Source organism: Syngnathus acus, chromosome 13 (genome assembly GCF_901709675.1).
Source record: "Syngnathus acus chromosome 13, fSynAcu1.2, whole genome shotgun sequence".
NCBI lineage: Eukaryota > Metazoa > Chordata > Actinopteri > Syngnathiformes > Syngnathidae > Syngnathus > Syngnathus acus.
In genome coordinates this window covers 11,128,918-11,147,796 of record NC_051098.1, presented here as the reverse complement: position 1 = coordinate 11,147,796, position 18,879 = coordinate 11,128,918, and the positions used below count along the sequence as shown (strand labels likewise).

The window sequence follows — 18,879 nt, the reverse complement described above, 5'->3', positions numbered from 1 at the left end:
AACTTTTCCATGTTGACGTGCTCTATCACTGGAATCAATGGAAAACACGGCAGTGGTGGAAGTGTAACGACTGTGAAACTTCAGCTAAGAAATGATTATCATTTGCATATTCTCATGCATCTTTCATCAGCACCATTTTAGCGCAGTGCGAAACAAGCATTTATTTCTCACATGCTAACTTATGTTAAATAGCTGATTTGGCTTGGTTTGCATGAAAAACCATTTTTAATTTCTTTCCATGAGTGTGGCACTGTGTTTTGCTGTGTGTGTATACGAGTGTGTATTTTTGTGTCTTTCTGAAGTCAATGTGACTGAAAGGATGAGTTGTCACTTAATCATATCGTTCTCATCAACAGATGCCTCACCGTGGCGATAATGACACACTCGGCTAAATTGCGCAACTACAAGTTCAGTTATGATTCATTGCAAGTCTCTGCCCTTAAGTAAAAAAGGCTATGGAATTCAAATATAAATCTTCACCAACTCATGGATGGACATTTTATATGCTATCGCAGCGAGGAGGTGTTTGGAAATAAATGCATGTGCTCATTGGTTGTGACACTGCATTTTGATGTGCTCTTATGTCCCGATTCAGTTGGCAATTGTAAGCTACTCTATATGTACAAGGGGAACATCCCGGTTGAGCATCTTTCTCTCAGTCTGACAACAAAACATCCTCTACTTCTTCTCCATAAACAACTTGGTACTACTGCTGTGTTGCTGACACTGCAAATATAACAGGAGAAGAACTTTCGAACTCAAGAAATGAAACACTGTATTGTTTTAAAAGTTGGGGTTGTATTGAAACGACACCTCAGTTATTATGGTCACTTTTTTTGAGGTACACATGAAATAAAAACAGATCCAGATTTGGATCCAAGAACCTGATTATGATCAGAAGTTAATCCATTTGTCCTCAGAGAATATTGAAGGTACAAACTGCTGGTATAGTTGTTTTCAAAATAACTAATTATACGAAATTAGCCAAAGTAAGCATGTACTATCTTGGTTATGGAGTCACTAATTTCCTGTTCTAAACATAATATTTATTCATTACCTCAGCTTAATTTGACAATGTTGCATGAGCAGAATCGACTATGTGTTGACCTTTTGTCTCACCCAGGCACAATAGCCATATCGCTTTTCCTCCAGGCTACAGCCACACTTTGGGATTTTCATGACTCCAGGCTTTCGAAATTGCTTAGAGAGTGCAATAGAAAGTGCTGAGATGCTGCATACTACGGCTGAGCTTCATTGTTCAACTAGACCCAGTGGTGAATAACCAGACTGTATAGATTTAAGCCATTTTGTGCTCATTATCTTCCCGGTGTGACAGTTACTTAGTGCTTATTGTGAATTACGAAGTATATGTTTGTTTTGCATGGTGCTTATCAGAAAGCAAGATGGAGATATGATGACTACGAATAAAAGATGAAATGATTCAGCAGTAGCGTGAATCTAAGTGTGGACCATTGTTTATATTTGGTCAGTATAATTGGCTCCAGCTAACCGCTAACCCTTAACAAGAAAAGCAATAGAAAAAAAAAAGATGGATGTTGTGCCACTCATGGCTGAGTGGCACAACAGATGAAGAGAACGTTTTGCAGTCGCTGTGATAAACCAGGAGGGCGATTTTTCTAAACACTCTGCTGTGGCCTGGCTTCCCAAAGATGTCAAAGGCACTCAGCATCAAAAGTCCAAAAGCATGCCTCTGCCAAGACCCATTCTAAAAGGGTTTTGACTTCAATATTTAGCTGTATCATAGGGCATAAGTGTTTGGGCTGTGCCCCAAATCTGTTCATTTGGTATCGGGTTTAGTCAGACACTAGAGGAGACCCTGAAGGCTGCAGGACTTGCTCAAGGACACAGCAAATATGACTATTGTTGGACACTTAACAATTGGTAAGTGGCTGAAAATGGTTTGCAGACACTTGGTGCTCCTCGTACAATCACGATGAAGTGAAAAAATAAGACGAGATATTTCATTTTCAAAATGATGGATGTTATTTTATTTTTGTGGGGAAAATATTCTAGTTTGATGATGATATTGTGCAATAGAACTCTGAAGTGCGCTTCTTCTATTCCAAAACATTGTTGAATGATTCTGGGATTACTTGCTGCTTCTGTTTTTCAGTTTGAAATAATAATCGTGTGGTTGTGGCCACCCCATTGCATTCCAATATTTCTGATAAGTGGACAAATATTATGATTTCTGGCGCAATCTTGGAATTGGCTATTCATAAGAATGACTGATACAGCAAATGTTAAAACATTAAATCAAATTGTGACACGTCTTTTGTATTCGTGTTCACAAAGACTTTGTTCAAATCTGCTTATTTTTTAGGTCCTTGTTAACGGAGTAGGACCAGACAGCAAAAGTAGTGCTGCAGTGAGACCACAGGCTGCCAGACATCAGTATCGACACCCCAACATGCTCTCACACTGAATTCAATTCGAGGACGCTAAAAAAATTGAAATAACATCTGCAGCGTTTGCAAGTCACGAATGTTTAAATTTGAGAAACAATAGGGACTTGAAACGTTATTGTTCAAATTATGAGAATACGAGATTGGACCACTGGATCTGCAAAGAACTTCCTTTTTATTTATTTAATTTGAATGAAAAAATAGGAATATAGTGGGCAAGATATCCACAGTGACACACTGAATAATAAGCATTTGGACGGACAAACTTTACCTGAGGGGTTGAGCAGCCGCCAAGTAATTAGCGGATCCGGCCTGCCGCTAGCCAAGCAGCTGAGTGTAACATTGCTGCCCTCGTTCACTATCATGTCTTCTGACATCTTGTAGATGTTTGCTGGGACTGCAGAGACAAAAAAAAAAAATCATTTCTGTATGTAAATGTGTTATTTCAAAATACCGACACTCTTATGCCAGCTATTTAAAGTTCAAGCAGGAATACTTAACGATGGACACAAAGAAAGAGAAATATAAGTTAACCTTGAGTCTTTTTGTAGGAAGAAAGGTTTCTGATGATGATGTTTTTTGCACTTTCAAAGCGTTTTGTGGGTGAAGCACTTTCACTCACCATATGTTTAATTTTCTGCTTGAGGACGCAAATGCTAGGAAAGGGCCAGATGATCGTATAGTTCCTCTCACGTCTTTAAACAAATGGTAAAAATTGGATTGTTGGAAGGGATTTTTTTGTTGTTGCAATGTGTGTAAATGGATTCACAAAAATAAACAATCGATTAATGCTAATCACATAATCTGTGGCATGTTTGTTCTTGATGATGACTTTGGATTTTGGATAAAAATTGAACAGATTTATCATTTTTGATTGTTTCTCAGACTTTTTTCCCTGCAATTTGAGAAACACAATCTGAACACACATCACATCACATTGTCAGGTCATCATTTACAGTTTGCTGGATAAAACCATAAAAACATTCTCAGAAATTCACGCAACTTTTCCGATTTAGAGCAAATACCAAGGATAAAAAGGGCACAGAATTCAGCCACACCAGAATAGAAATGCGAAAGCGCATACACAGGTAGTCACAACAAAAATTGATTCCCTTTTTGAAGTTATGACCACCACACACTGACATGACCTTTACTAGTTCATTTCACACGTCTACATATTGCACCATTCCCCCCTAGAGTTGCAGACAACTCTGTGATTTTTAGACATATTGGCCAAAATGGCCAAGGGGAGTCCATCTGTCTGACAGTCCGGGTCACTTACAGAAAAGATAAAAAGAAGCAGGCAAAGGTTGCTGGTGAGTTCAAGCAAAGAGCAACGGTGATGAAATCTCAAATAGCAGCCATCCGTATTAAAGATTAAACCAAGGTTATGCTGGCCGCTAATGATGACTACTCTTTTTCAAATATGGCCAGAGTGGTTCACCTGCAGTCATTGTCATATGTGTCAATGGAATGGCCCCATTTAAATGCATGAGAGGACCTCTTGCAGCCAGCATAAAGAAGATTAAAGAGGATTGCAGTTTTATTTTCAGGAGATCCGGTCTACGCTCGAGGAGGAGGGGAAAAAAAAAAAGAGAGAGGAAACGTGACTTGTTGCTTTCATTAAAACTTCAAGGAGTTTCATTATGAGGGTTAGAAGACAAAGGACAATCGGAGTACAAACTTCTCCCTTGAGGGCTTATGAAGACGGTTGTGCTTAGCTGTTGCGCAAGACTTGATATTTAAAACAGATATTGTGGACTTTGGATATCTTAATAATACTTAAAGGCAACAGATGGTACTGGATAATCTTAAAATTGTATCACTGCAACTTGTACCAATAAATGGAATAAATTAGTGGTCCCCAACCACTGGTCCGTGGTTTGGTAAGTGGTTCAGGACCAAAATCATAATTTTTTTGTAATTTTCTTTAGGCCATATTGCCTGGTCCTATCAAAATAAGAGAATAAGTGCACCCGAAAAATGTTAAAAGTTTGAATGGCATGTTTTTGTAGTGCACTTTAATCAATTGAGTTTAGTTTAATAAAAAGTTTGAATGCCATGTTTTTGTAGTGCACTTTAATCAATTGGGTTTAGTTTAATATAATTTTTTTTTTTTAATAACTTCTAAACTGCATCCCAACTACCGTATTTTCCGCACTAAAAGGCGCACCGGATTATAAGGCGCACCTTCAATGAACGGCCCATTTTAAAACTTTGGCCATATAGAAGGCGCACCGGATTATAAGGCGCATAAAATAGAAGCTATACTGCAACAAACTGAGGTTGACTAGGGTTGCGGTATGCATCCACTAGCCAATAACCAACGAGCCCTCTGTAAACAATCGCGTTTCTCAAACGATCTCCTATAAAATGATCGGAACTGACTAAAGTTCGATCTAACACATTGGTACTACTTACCTATGTTTCCCTTCCATATCGATCCGTAGATTTACTCGAAACATTAACAGAGCAGCCTATTTTGACATGAAATAGCCTGGTACGTATAGCAGCTATCGTTATAGCATTAGCCATCCGCAAAGTCCCACGAGCCTCAGCTCGCAATCTCCCATGAGCCTCAGCGCACTGGACTATAAGGCGCACTGTCGGCTTTTGAGAAAATTTTAGGTTTTTAGGTGCGCCTTATAGTCCGGAAAATACGGTACATTGGAATTGGCTTTTGTAGTCGTAATGCCAAAATTCTCTCTGTGAATATTTACTTTCCATCTCCATTGCAGCAGTTATGGGCCATTGGGAAAGCTGGTGAAAATGAAAGCTGAGCTGACACATGGAGCATATTGGGCTGCACACTCTATTGGATCCATATCTTCATCCCTTCATTTCAATAACAAAAAGTAGTGGCAGCCAAATATGCCCACCTCAGAAATTTCTCCATTACCATCAAATGACTTCCCAGAATCATATTGACAACGGAAACTGTGACACCACTTGACCTTTCCACCGGAAGTTCTTAATGTGCTGCCGACCGTCCTTTGTCATTGTGCTATTAGCAGAAGCACATTCATGTTAAAGGGTTAGTAAAGTACCATGCGTCATTTCATGTGACGCATAATCGTTGGAATGTCCTTGAAATTCAATATAATGCAAACTTCAGTGAAAGACCATAGACGGCTCTTTCAGCGAGCAAAGGCTATTATGGCAAATTCAATGAGTTCCAGAATGAACCACATTTTGCCCATAGCAAAACAAGCAATAATGTGCACATGTATGATCATATAACAGTAGACACATTATCGCAAACAAAAAGACCAGCGCTCAATAAAGCAAAAAAATAAATAATGGAAGAAGTCAAGCATTAGGAAGTAGGGGGTCAAGATGGTGGAGGAGGGAAGTGGCTTCAAAAGCATCACTTGAAAGGTTCCGTTGTCCCATGATAATTCATAAAAGGTCACTTTACTTCCTGGCTGTCCAGTAGAGGGGACAGAACACATATTTGAGCACACAAGCAATGCAACCCACCCGCCGGGGTCATGCACACGAAAGTTTGGATGATTTGCTCCACAAATAGAATGACAGGTTGAAAAAAAAAAAGTTTGTTTGTGTCCTTAGGTCTGAATCATTGTGATGTTAGTTTCACAGAATTGAAAAATAAATCAGATGGATATTCAGTTATTTTCTGCTGCATATCCTGTTTATGATCACAGGTGAATTATCGTCTATCTCATCTTGTTTATGTCCTCGGAGGCTATGTAGTTTTGAGAAGCGTGTTTATTTAAGTGTTCTGTGAAATAGCTCGCTATAATAATATACAATTTGGCTGCTCAATAAGAATCATCATCAGCTCTGTTGTAATCATGGATGGCCAAAACTGTAAACAAGGCAAGAGAATTTCGTTTTCTAAAATAAATAAATAAATAAATAAATGAAGTGTCTTTTAATCTATCAAATTACTTAAATAGCAGCATAAAATATGAATAAGCTGTGTTTGAAGGGCATTTTTGAGTCTTGTATAATATTAAGTGTCCGTACAACTATAGCTTTAACAAATATAGCACAACATGGAAACAATAAAAACAAAATCTCATGCACCCACACATACATGCACCCACACATACACACACCCACACATACATGCTCTTGGCCTGGCCTACATTTCATAAAGATCTAATTGGATTGGTCCGAAAACAGGCTGTTAAATCAGGATTCGTGTCAGGCATAGTGCCCCCTGGTGCTTCCTCGTCTGATCCCCCCCTCAGTTCACTTTTTCCTTGCACGGCAAATTTACTTTGTCTGATCATTTGTTTTCCAATTATTTCACTATCCCTGTAAGCAGAAAATTGTCAGCTTTGGTTATGTGGGGGTCCGTTACTGGGGGCTATGTTGCGGATAGTGGAAATGCATATACACATGACGCTAAATGTCACACAAATATATTTCCAGTAATTACTGGAAATGTGCTTAGACAAAATTGAATCCAAAACTAAAAAGATGAACATCACTACAGCACTAAAATCGAATGTGACTGAGAGACACAGCAGAGGACAAAAAAGCAGGGAATTAAGGAGAAAGAATCAATGTTTGCTTATAGCTGTCGCATTAGTTGATAAATGAGGCTCTTGGCAGAGTGTGGAGGTGGACACAAGACATTCAATGATCAAGGAGTTAATAAGCCGGCACAATGGATTCAATGAAGACGGGGCAATTTGTTGCCATGGATCTCAGAGAGAAGCATCGATTCACATATTGACCTTTAAATACACAAGCAATAGTTCATATTCTTCCTCATACAATACGGTCAGCTGTTGCGTATCTTGAGGTCGATCTGTATGGTAAGTTATTGATATATTCATATATAATCAGAGGTCTTCATTTGAAATAGAAATGAGTGTGGACTGTAAATACGATTTCTAATTTGACACAATTTTACTTTTAATAAGTTATGTATCTGTACTTCTTTTTTTTTTGCTTTAAACTTTAACTTAATACAGCTTACCTTGCACAATGAGGTAGACCAGTGAGGGCCGAGGCCGCTGCTTTGTCTGTATGGAGCAAGTGTACGACCCTTCGTCATAAACATCCACCTACACAATAATGCATCAAGTTAGTTGATATATTTAATATCTTTGAATAAGATGCAGATGATTAATGTCCTTGATTAAAAATCCAATTAAAATAACCACAAGAAATGAATGAAGACTCTTGCAACGGTATGAAGAAGCATTCAGGGCATTTTCAAATCTTGCTAAGTTATGCAACCAGCCCTAAATAAACACACAAAGCTCTTTTCTTCACAGTCATGCATATTGTCTCCTCTATATCGTCACCTCTTGGGTCATTATTACCTTCTGTATGCGTAGGCTGTACTCAAGTTGTCCTTTGGTAACTAGATCGACTCTGGGGTCCAGAGACCACTTGTCCTCACCGGCAAAGATAATGTTGGATCGATTGAGCCAGGCCACCTTGGAGGTCTTGTCATCAACATAACACCTGTGGGAACATCAAGAAAAAGTGAGGAGAGGAACGAAAGACTCGGAATCTGGAAGTGGATTTACATGCACATTTCAGAGTTGACTCCTTTTTTCTGTTTATTTATTTGCTCTGTCTTATTTGTTTCTCCTCAGTTCTACAATCTACAAAGTTTCTGGCTAATGTATTTTTTAAGCAGGGAATGTAATTTAATTTGCAACACACTCATCAATTATGCAAGTCTCTCCCGAGACTATAGGTGCATTTTTTTTTATTTTATTTGACTTTATCTGTTGAGAGCTACAACAAGCAAGGGCAGAGCAGATTAAGGTGAAAAAATATCTCCTTTTTTCCCGATCACAGGCAAATAAACTTTGAAACCAGCCCGTATCATTTGCATGCAAGTCAGCGTTACACCACCACATTATTATCGGGCCTGACAATATTTTGTGAAGGATCTGAAACTATTTGGTTTGATTTTCATTGGCCATTTGCAACAAACAAACAAGAACAATTAGATTTTTCATTGCGAGTGCATCCACTGTGTCAATAGCTAATGAGATGTTTCCCCACCAGCACTCACAAGTCCATTTCGAATAATTCCCGTATGGCTTTGTGGTTAATTTTGTTTTGTTCCATGTGATGAAAAACACACTGACACGCTACGGCGGTCTAAATCGGATTGGTTCTCTTCTTTAAATGTGTGTTTTTAGGTTTAGCGGAGTTTACGAGCTTTGTTCAAGAATCATTAAAAAATAAGTATCACAGCTTTGCATATTTTTCGATGAAGATTCAATTCAAATAAATGACTTGCAGAATTACAATACGAGTCAGAGCCGAAACTACTTCCATTATCATTTCCAATGAAGAAGCTTGTTTTTATACCTTCATACTGCAGTAATCAGCGTTTCTCCCTTGTGGGCTCATTTTCCACATCCTATTAATTGGGTTCATAAGGATTCCATTGGATGCGGCAGCTACTAATTATCTCATTTTATATGTGTTGTTGAACTTGAAAGGTTAATTCATGGAGGGTTCAGCATATCAAACATGCGACTGACAGGCAAATGAAAAGGTTAGCGTGTTCCTCTGTGATTGTCTGTGATGGAAAAGGCCGGAATTACAATGGATGCTGGATTTGGGAGGAATTTGGAGAAAAACAATGTTCGAAATTTGCTATGTGGTTAAAAACAAGACCCACTATATGACCTCATCATAACTCTTAGGTTGCTGCAGTCCATTTTGTGTCGACGACAACAAAAGCGCTTCAATTGATCCCCCGTGTGTGGGAGGCGAAATCAAGTTTGCCACTGCATCAAACTGCACAAACTTATGTTTAGAATGTTTCCACTAATACAAAGACAATGCTGTGCTAATAAACTTGATACAATATCGAGCTCAGTCTCAACTACTAAACCTCAGAGAGCGAGTGGATTGCATGGGGCAGAAATGATTGTCGAAGAATTTATTTTGACATTAATTCCCTTTAAGCCCGACTTACAAAGGCTCATGCTGAGTATACATTTTCACACAATAGACAACCTTCTGATCTAAAAAAGTACAAATATGCTGAGATGAAGACAGCTGCTTTCCCTCATTAATGTCTAATCAGGCTGTTCTTGGCAGAAATAGTGACCAGAGATGTAGACTTGAAAACTGCAAGGGAGGATCAATGCCTGTCTTTCATGAAACCACACTCCTCACCTAAATAAATATCAATAAAATATTAAAATATAAAAACTAAAATAAAAAACATTGTCACACTGTGTTGTTGCTATGCATTAAAGCAGTGAAGCAAGTCATTCCTTTAGTGCACATGTATCAAACTCAAGGCCCGGGGGCCGTATCTGGCCCATCGCATAATTTTATGTGGCCCGTGAAACCAAATCTTGCTGTCATGACTCGCTAAAATCTTGACCAGAATATTTGTCATGTGCAATAAATAACTCAGATCTCGAAAGTTTTTTTTTTTTTTTTTTTTTTTTTTTTACAATAACGAACAATAATTGAAACTGCTATAAATGACATAGAATTTCAAATTTCTTTAGTCGAATGTGATAATTTGATGGGACGATTGAACATTTATTTGGTTTCGCCCGAACAGCCCTCCGCGGGAAGCCGCATTTACAAAGTGGCCCTCGACCAAACTAAGTTTGACACCCCTGATTTAATGGCTTTACTTCCAAACATTATCATTCATTCCTCCTATTATGCATTCATTTTGTTATCCATTCATTCCTCGTTCCAAACCGCTAGAATTTTGAGCAGGAAACAGTTCCACTTTGGATATTACAAAACATTTTGTGTCGCTCATACCAATGAAGCTCCTCTTAAGGGAGACAGGGAAGTGTGTGATGACAAGTAGATGTGACAGAAAGGGGGGCGGGGGGGGCTAAAGAGAGACAGTGACAAGAGATGGAGAGCTTGGGTCTCTGTCAGTGCCTTGCGGCAATGTAAACCACAGAAGGGAAAGTGAATTGAAAGGTGTGAGACTTGAAGTGGAGGATGATGCATGGTCAAACGACAGCAAGCAATTCAAATTAAAAGAGGAGATCATCTGAATATGCAAATATATATGGGATTGAGATTTAGAAGCACATCACATATAAAACACAAAATATATGACTTGAATTTATGTTCATTCTTACGTTTTTTTCTTTTCTATATGGGTCGACAGCTCTGGTAATGCAATTGAGGCTCGCTTTTGCCCATCCTTGCGATTTCCTCCAAATGGTAGTTGAGTGACTTTCACAATCTGCAGTTTCCAACATTTTTCTTTCTTTTAATGGAACTCTTGAGAGCAAAGCTGCACTGATGATAATCTTGCCAGATGGAAGAAGCAGTAAAGCTCTATAGAAGCATTTTTTTTTCTCCTTTTGTTCTGGAAAGGAGAAAATAGTTCCTTGTGCCTTATGGAAAAAAAAAAGACAAATGCTTCGATATGTGTTGGTTTGAATGAATAGCTTTACAAAATGTAGCAGAGGGCCGTTTTGTAAACGGCTTCTGGGAACCGGCAAGTAAGGTGTGTTCTAAAACAATTGACTTCAGTTAGCAATTAAAATATTTCTCAGAAACTGTGCTTGGAGAAGCTATGATGAATTGCTAATTGCATGAAGAGCACTTCATATAAAGATGAAATAGGACGACCATTATTTTGGCCGAGAGAATTTTTAAGGGTGACATTGACACATAGATTTTAACATGAAATTTGGCCTTAAGTCAGAACTGTGAAAGAAAAAAAGAAGAGGTCATAAAGACATTCACTGTTTCCTGGAGACGTTCAGAAGATGGAGAAAAGTTTTTTAACCTCCAAGCACTAGCTTCACTTTATCTTTTATTTCTAGATCCAATTCCATTGACTGCAAGCCTCTATTATAATGTCAAATGTGTCATTGAACATATCCCCCAACAAAAGTTAAATAAATCCACGACGTGCCATAGATAAAAAAAAAGATTCGTGAAAGAATTTGAAGTTTACTTCAAAATTCAATCTCTCAGCATTATAGTAAAAAACTTTAAGACAGAAAACTGAACCCAATGGCTGCTAGAAGAGAAAGCGAGAGACTGCAAACCAAACACTAAACAAAACAAATGAACCCACAAATTCAAACTCATTTAAAAATCAATCAGAGCCATCACCTCAGCGACTTCCTCATGACACCTTGCTTCGTCTCTCTTTCGTTCTCTTTGCGCACTGCTGCTGCTTCAGCCTCCGGTGATTGGAACCTCTGAGCCATAACAGCATTACACTGATACGGAGGAATGAACTGAATAAGGAAATGGATACACACTTTTTTTTTCAAATGCCTATTGTTTCATTAAGCCTAAGAGAATGTGGAGGGACAGCCAGAGCGAGGTTTTGTTTTCCGATAGGTCTGAACTCAACGTGGTGCGAAATATGGCTCACATTCTTCGGCATGGAGAAAATTGCACCATTAATGTTTAAACTATTGAAAAACCAAATTAGGTATATCCTATAGTGAACATGTCTACATTGAACCCAATAAGCAATTTTCCTTCTGTGATGGCACGAGAGTCTTTAGCGTTGTCAACGTTTAGGTGTGAAAGTAGAGGAGGTGTGTTACATTTGGTATTACGCCCTTTCATACTTGTCACTTGGAGTTCAATATGCAACCTCATGGCAAATATTTTGTTGAGTAAGAGAAAAGATTTCAGATCTCCATTAGACTCAGATAGCATGTTACGATCAAATGTAGCAACCATCTGGAAGAATATTTTTTTTTGGCAGAGCTTCCATCTGGAACATTTTAGAAGCCTTTCTTAGGAGACCTCCTCACTTCTAGTTTCTACCAGGCTCTTGAGTTCCTGTGAAAACTACATATCTTTTTGTGTAAATATATCTGAGTGTCAGGGACACGAGGGTGCTGGAATGTTCAGCAAACCGCTAATGGACCATGTTACAGTGTCTCGTTGAGAAAACAACAGATGGGGGACATCTGAGCTCAAGTCTTTAGCTAGTCCATAATTTATAGAAGGCATTCCCCATTTTTATTCTTGCTTCCATCGTTTCTACCACATCTATAATACAGTGTTACGCTTGTTGGGTAAATTCTCAGGTGGTATCTCAGAGCACATGGATCAGAAACATTCTTAAGGTCCACATGGACACATTTCAAGAAGAATGTTGCATTGTTCATTGTGTACACCCAACCTCTTCTTTAATATAAGCAAAAGAGACTAGCGGGTGGATGAGACAACCAAAAGATGCAAATGTCTTATCAGCAATGTACAATCTGGAGTTTGTCTTTTACAAAAAAGCTTCATCAAGGTTCAAGGGACATGTTTTTATGGACTGGTGAGACCTTACACCAATATGATGGAAAAACTAAACTTTGGAGAAAGAAAACATCTTCTCAAGATCCCAAGTTCATCTGTGAAACTGAGATGTTGATTTCTTATCTCATGTTCATCTCCAAGTCAAAGGCAAATGTTTCACAGGAAAAAGAAGCAATGGGCTTAAGAGGTTTTAAATGTTTTCCCCACAGACTACAAAGGAGACTTCCAAATACTTAATTATGTGATTGATGTTTCTCTAAAGAGGTCCACTAACTAATCAGATACAAAACATTAAAACACACCTCCAGTTATGTTAAAAATAATTGCCCACAATAACTTACATGTAGCCTCATCACTCAACAAGCAGGAAATAATTAATTCCATTAGTCTGATATCGAAAGTGGTTTACATATTTGATATTCTGGCTTCGGGGGGGGGGGGGGGGGAGAGGCAGACCCTGGAGAGAGTCAGACTTGACAAGTTCCAGCTCCACATGGTTGCATTTAATTAGGAGGGGAACTATCAATCTACTTTATTTAGCAGACTCATGATAGGATGTGTGTGTGTGTGTGGGGGGGTGCGCTTATATTAACTGATCTCCCTCTTTAATCAGGGCTAATCTTCAATCACTTCCACATCGCAATCCAAGGTTATTAATTTCAGAACGTGTATAGCTGCTCAACAGGGCATTTCATGATACTAACTCTTATACCAACAACTAGTAATAGAAAGAATTGCACGAGGGACACTATATCAGCCTTTAATGGATTCTTAATTTGTTGGGGTGGATTTCTGGATTCCTTGCAGCTTTTTGGCGTTGGCGTTCGAGGAGTCCCTGATTTCTGTGACCTGGAGGCTCGCCTAGCCAGCCTGTGTTGATTCCCGTGGGAGCAACTTGCTGCATTGGTGGTCATCAAAGGCCAATACATCAGCCACTGCGGGCTTTAGTGGCAGTCAGAATGGGTAGTCCATCAATATTGGCAGCCACAATTGCTTGAACAATAAAACAAGCATAAGGCAATATTGCTTTCACTAGTATTGGATACAGTGTTATGTTAAAATGTATCTGATGCTCTCGCTTGTTCAGCCTTACTGATCTCGAAATACATACACGAGATTGGACTATGTACTGATCCAAAAGATAGTTTTGTATTACTTTTAAAAAAGACAGTTTTTTCCATGCAAAATTGTAATTCAGATTTGAGAGAGCGAGAGAGAGAGAGAGATTATAGGCGATCTGCAGGATTATTACAGGGATCACTGGCCCTGGCAGGTTAAATGAGCCGGGACATTTGTTGCCATGACTTATGTAACACTGCACATATGCGTTTGCAAGAATTGTCTCTTGCTATTACTGTGAACCGCAGTAAACACTAAGTCAGAGGAAAAAAAGTCTTAAAAATTAAATCCACACCCAAAGCAGGTTCTGGTTCTTTAACTCCAAACTGCATAAGCCTGAACAGAATATGTTGGATATAAAATTGATGAATGAATAGAAATTTCATCTGTCAATGGGTCTATTAGATCACAGGTGTCAAACTCAAGGCCCGGGGGCCAGATACGGTCCACCACATCATTTTATGTGGCCCGCCAAGACAAATTGTGTATCAAATTCGTGTGTCATTACTAGAATTGCAAATTGTCTTCACTTTTAATAATATCTTTTTTTTTTTTTAAATATTTGACCAGTTTTTACTCATCTGATTTGAAAACGAGTTATTTGTCAGTTTGTTCTGTAGCTTTTACTGTATATAATCTGAGGTGCTCATACATTTATTTGGGTTGACAGTCATAATGGCCCTCCGAAAGAAGCTATGACTACAATGCGGCCCGCAAAAAAATGAGTTTGACACCCCTGTATTAGATGGTCTACTGTAATGTAGCATTTGAGTAAGGCCTAACCAGGATCATCTCGAAATAGACTACTCGCAAATCTAACTTCAATCCTTGCCTTTAATACCCTTTTAATCCTGTTATGTGTCGAAACTACGGGGAGCGTGTGTAAAGGTGAATTAAATTGTGTTCTGTTGACCGTAAGAAGTAATCACCCACCACTTTGACTCTCCCTGATCTTCTTTTGTGTGCTTTAAATACTGCAAAAGCGTATGAGAGCCCTCAAGTTCAGTTATCTCCAACGATTGTTTGAAATCCCACTCACACTTCTCACACGCTTAACAGAAACAAGTCGTCGTTTGCCAAGAATTCTTCAATGTTGAAGCAGAAACAAAACAGCCCTTAATCTTTCTACCTGCAACTATACAAACAGGATTAGCCCCAGTTTTTCCCACTAAATTTTTTAAAAAAACATACGGGCAAATCCAGGGCTACTCGCTGATCCACTGGTATTGGTCTAACCCTCTGTTTCATGTCCTAAATACACTGCTGCGCTTATCTAAATGAACAGCTCTGGTCTGGCGGCGAAGCACTTCAATCCCAGACGTGTGTACCCGTCAGCATACTGCCAAGCGTAGAGAAAAGCTGAATATAGCGCAAATCCCATCCATGTTCCACATGCTTGCCTGCAGTAGCAATTAGAAAAAAAAATCTTAAAGTTGAGGGAAAATTTTCAATTTATGACCCCAAACTCCAGTTCTGCTAGCCAAACAATCCTAAACAGGTATTTTAATCATAATAAGCTAACTTTCAAATAAATAAATAAATAAACAAACGAATGAATAAACAAATAAATGAATAAATAAATAATAGAGATGTTGCTGAGGTGTTTTCTTTATTAGCCAACCGGGTATTTATTGTGTGTAACTAACTTAGAATGCTGATGCATTGTGATCTTCAGCCAACAATTGCACCAGAGACGGCACACATGTATTAATAATAAAAAAAAAAACACACACACACACACACACAAGCAATCAATCTCACTGACAACTTCTACTGGGCATTATTGGAAAGAAGAAAGTGACAGGGGAAAATCAATAGGGCAGCGACCAACTTGAAATAGCTGCTGATATGCTGTCACATGCCATTTCCCACACATGCACTATTCTGAAAGTGGACCAGGGAAAAAAAAGAAAATAATAGTATGGCTTATGTGATAGGACTATTTTCCAATTACAGTGTCGCCCAGCATGCTAAGTGACTAAGAGGTGTGCGTGTGTGTATATTGCATGAAAGCAAGAGCAATCTACAAACAATGTAAGAATGACACTGGTTATGCCATTCCTCACTTTTCCTAGGGAAATGTTTTCTTTTTAAATAATGAGAAAAAAAATCTGGCAGGGAATAAGTGACAAAGTCAAAGAAATGACGTTTGGGTGTCAAGTCTGGCTGAGCATGAGATGTTGACTCTCAGAGGTCAGTTTCATCTTGGTGATTGGTTCTCCTCCATTGCCAACCTCTTCACCTCTCATCCTACTTATCATCTCCTTGGTGTGTGACATAATGGTTCTTCACATCCTCTCCCACACTGACCTTCTCAAGACCAGATTGGAAGATAACAGATGACTGAAAAAATAATGTGAGTTTAAAGGACAAAAGGAAGTTATGATTGAGCTGCTGTTTGCTGTTAAACCATGTACCATCGAAAGGAGACAAAAATGTTTTCAGGATTCACTTGTCGGTTCTCTACAACCCAAGAGTGAAGAGACAGAAGATGAGAAGTGAAGGATGTCGACTTTAGTGCGTCTGCAGTCATCCTTCACCTTGAACAAATGATGACCATCAATGTGCAAGAAAGGAGACAGCAGGATTTTTTTAAATTAAGTCCAAAGTGGGATGGAAGAAAAATAAAAGAAGAAACTGGGATAAAATAAGGCAAAGGGTGAATATAATTAAACTCCCAATTCATAGAAGCTTATCAGCCAGGTTCACCCTGGAGAGGAAGTAAGAGAACAAGCAAGCAGAGGATAAGAGAACGAAAAATCGAGACGAGGAGCCATAAAGCATGGAACAATAATCAATTCAAACTGGTGTCTTTTTTATTTTCTGTGCAGGTTATTATTAGGCTGCAATGTGTGTGGTAAATGTGGCTATGACTTTTGTTAGACCTGAGTCAGAGGTCTTGAATAAACAGTGTGGGCACAGCAGCCCCTGACCCGCTGGCCTCCATCCTTCCCTCTGTTGAATAAAACATCACTCAGCAGCCATCCAGAGACAGTCAACACAAAATGTCACTCCATCCATCAGTCAAATTTAACCTCTGGCACAGCCTATTTTAGCATTTAAAATAAATCCAAATCTATGTTCATGTCTGAATGAAACATTACAATTAGTTTTGTTCAATGGTGGACATGGAAGCTTTTTATGTCCTCTGGCGTAAATTGTAAAACTGAGACATACAGTGTAGGTGCAAACTATTTCAGGTTGGCTTCATTTATATCTAGAGAAACTGAAACTTTAATTGATAGTGTATGTCATTGGTGTCAAACTCAACGCTCGGGGGCCAGATACGGCCCACCACATCCTTTTATGTGGCCCGCAAAGACAAATCAAATTTATGTCAGAATTAAAATTGCAAATTGTCTTCACTTTTAAAAAAATGGAGCTATTGCTAGCAATTTTTTTTTTACCATTCATCTTTTCAAAATATTTGAACATTCTTTATTCGTTTCAGATTTGAAAACTAGTTATTTATCAATTATTTGGGGTGACTGTAATAATGGCCCTCCTAAGGAAACTATGATGACGATGCGGCCCGCAACAAATTTTTTTTTGACACTCCTGAAGAAGGATGGTTTGAATATGTGCACTACGAAACTAGCTTCTCAATCCCGCCACTCATTTTCACTGACTACTCAGATCACAATCCACTCTTTGCTCCATATTGCTCTCACCGGTCCACGCTGCGATGTTTGCTCGTTTCTCAGTCCCACACACAGCATAGGCGGCGCAATATCCGGAAAGAGTCATATTGGCAATACTTGCAGCATAACAAGCAAACCCAAAGACTAGAATTGATCTCAGTAGAGCCCAAAAGATAAACGATAGTGCAAATTGGAAGAGGATATTATACACAAGTACATACAAAAAAAAAGTGGGTGTTTTGGGGACGTATTTACACAGGTGCATGTTACTCCCTGGATTTTACAGTAATATGAGCACGATATAACAAACACATCAGTTTGTGGCAAAAAGAGGTAAAGAAATGAATTTTTTTTAATGCCTTTTCTATGTCAACTGCCACGACATTTCTGTGGACCTTAATCCATCAAGCGAAGGGAAGCAAGGACTGCATAAGAAGATTTAAGGCTGACATAGTTCACTTCCTGAGGTGCAGTCAGTTGTAAAAGAACATCTCTGATTAGGAAGTTCCCCCTAACACTGAGGCCACACGCTGAGACTCATGGTTACTTCCTGGTACTATCTTTATTGATGACAGTGATTGAACACAGCCCCGGGGGGAGCTATGAGTAATGGAGTTGCTGTACAACATTCGGGTTGGAACTCACACACAAAAGCACATAGCTACTATACAGAAATCCAAACCATACAATTATACCACACAAAGAATTTGAGCTCTGACAGCACACACGTATCTTTGTGTCAAGCTAAGGGCTTGGCGGACATAATCAATAAAACAGAGAACCATAGTGAATGCACAGCCTTGTCTCGCTGGCCCACCCCAGGGTGACATGACCAACATAGTACAGTCGATGCAATCATTCAATGGCATGGCAGCAAGCACTCCTGTTTTGTTCCCTTAATAGTGTTGATTAATATAATAAAGGAGGACTGCATTTGTATGTTATGAAAGTAAAAGCTGATTGGTAGATTTATTAAAAAAGAAGCATGGCACAGGCAAAATAAGAGACACTCCGGAGAAGTTAAATTAAACAAAACATGGCTTTTATGTTTTCACTGGCTTTCCTGAATTCAAGTGTTCCAGTAACTCTAATATTTTCTACTCACACTTCTAAATTAATCACTCCAAACTTGATTTTGCTCACTCTTGATTTGGAGCCCGCTATTTAAGATCCAAGATTGCAGCCTTAGTAGACCGATCCCCAATGGCACTCCCAATCTGTTAAGAGACAGCCTGCAATTTAGCACCCACAGTTTAAGATCCTCAGGCCCCAAGATTTGCCAAGTCTTAGAGATAAAAATTGAGTGAAAATATTAACTACAACCACATTCATTTCCTCCACATCACTCACAACAGGAAAAAATAATGGATGTTTTGAACACTGAATGAATGGAGTGACTAAGTCTTGTGCACTACCATGTCTCCTCGAAATAAAAAAATAAAAATATACATACATAAATAAATAAACAC

General features: G+C 38.8%; 1 protein-coding gene across 2 annotated transcripts in view; it reads right to left on the bottom strand.

The window, feature by feature from the left end:
• Window positions 1-18,879, bottom strand: part of LOC119132080 (limbic system associated membrane protein) — a 92,091-nt gene that overhangs the window by 8,361 nt on the left and 64,851 nt on the right. For both annotated transcript variants that reach the window (XM_037266982.1, XM_037266981.1), the window contains 3 exons: window positions 7,730-7,874; window positions 7,381-7,468; window positions 2,698-2,823 (listed from right to left, as the gene is read on the bottom strand). In XM_037266982.1, the coding sequence (XP_037122877.1) occupies window positions 2,698-2,823; window positions 7,381-7,468; window positions 7,730-7,874 (359 nt within the window). The remainder of the gene's footprint in view (window positions 1-2,697; window positions 2,824-7,380; window positions 7,469-7,729; window positions 7,875-18,879) is intronic.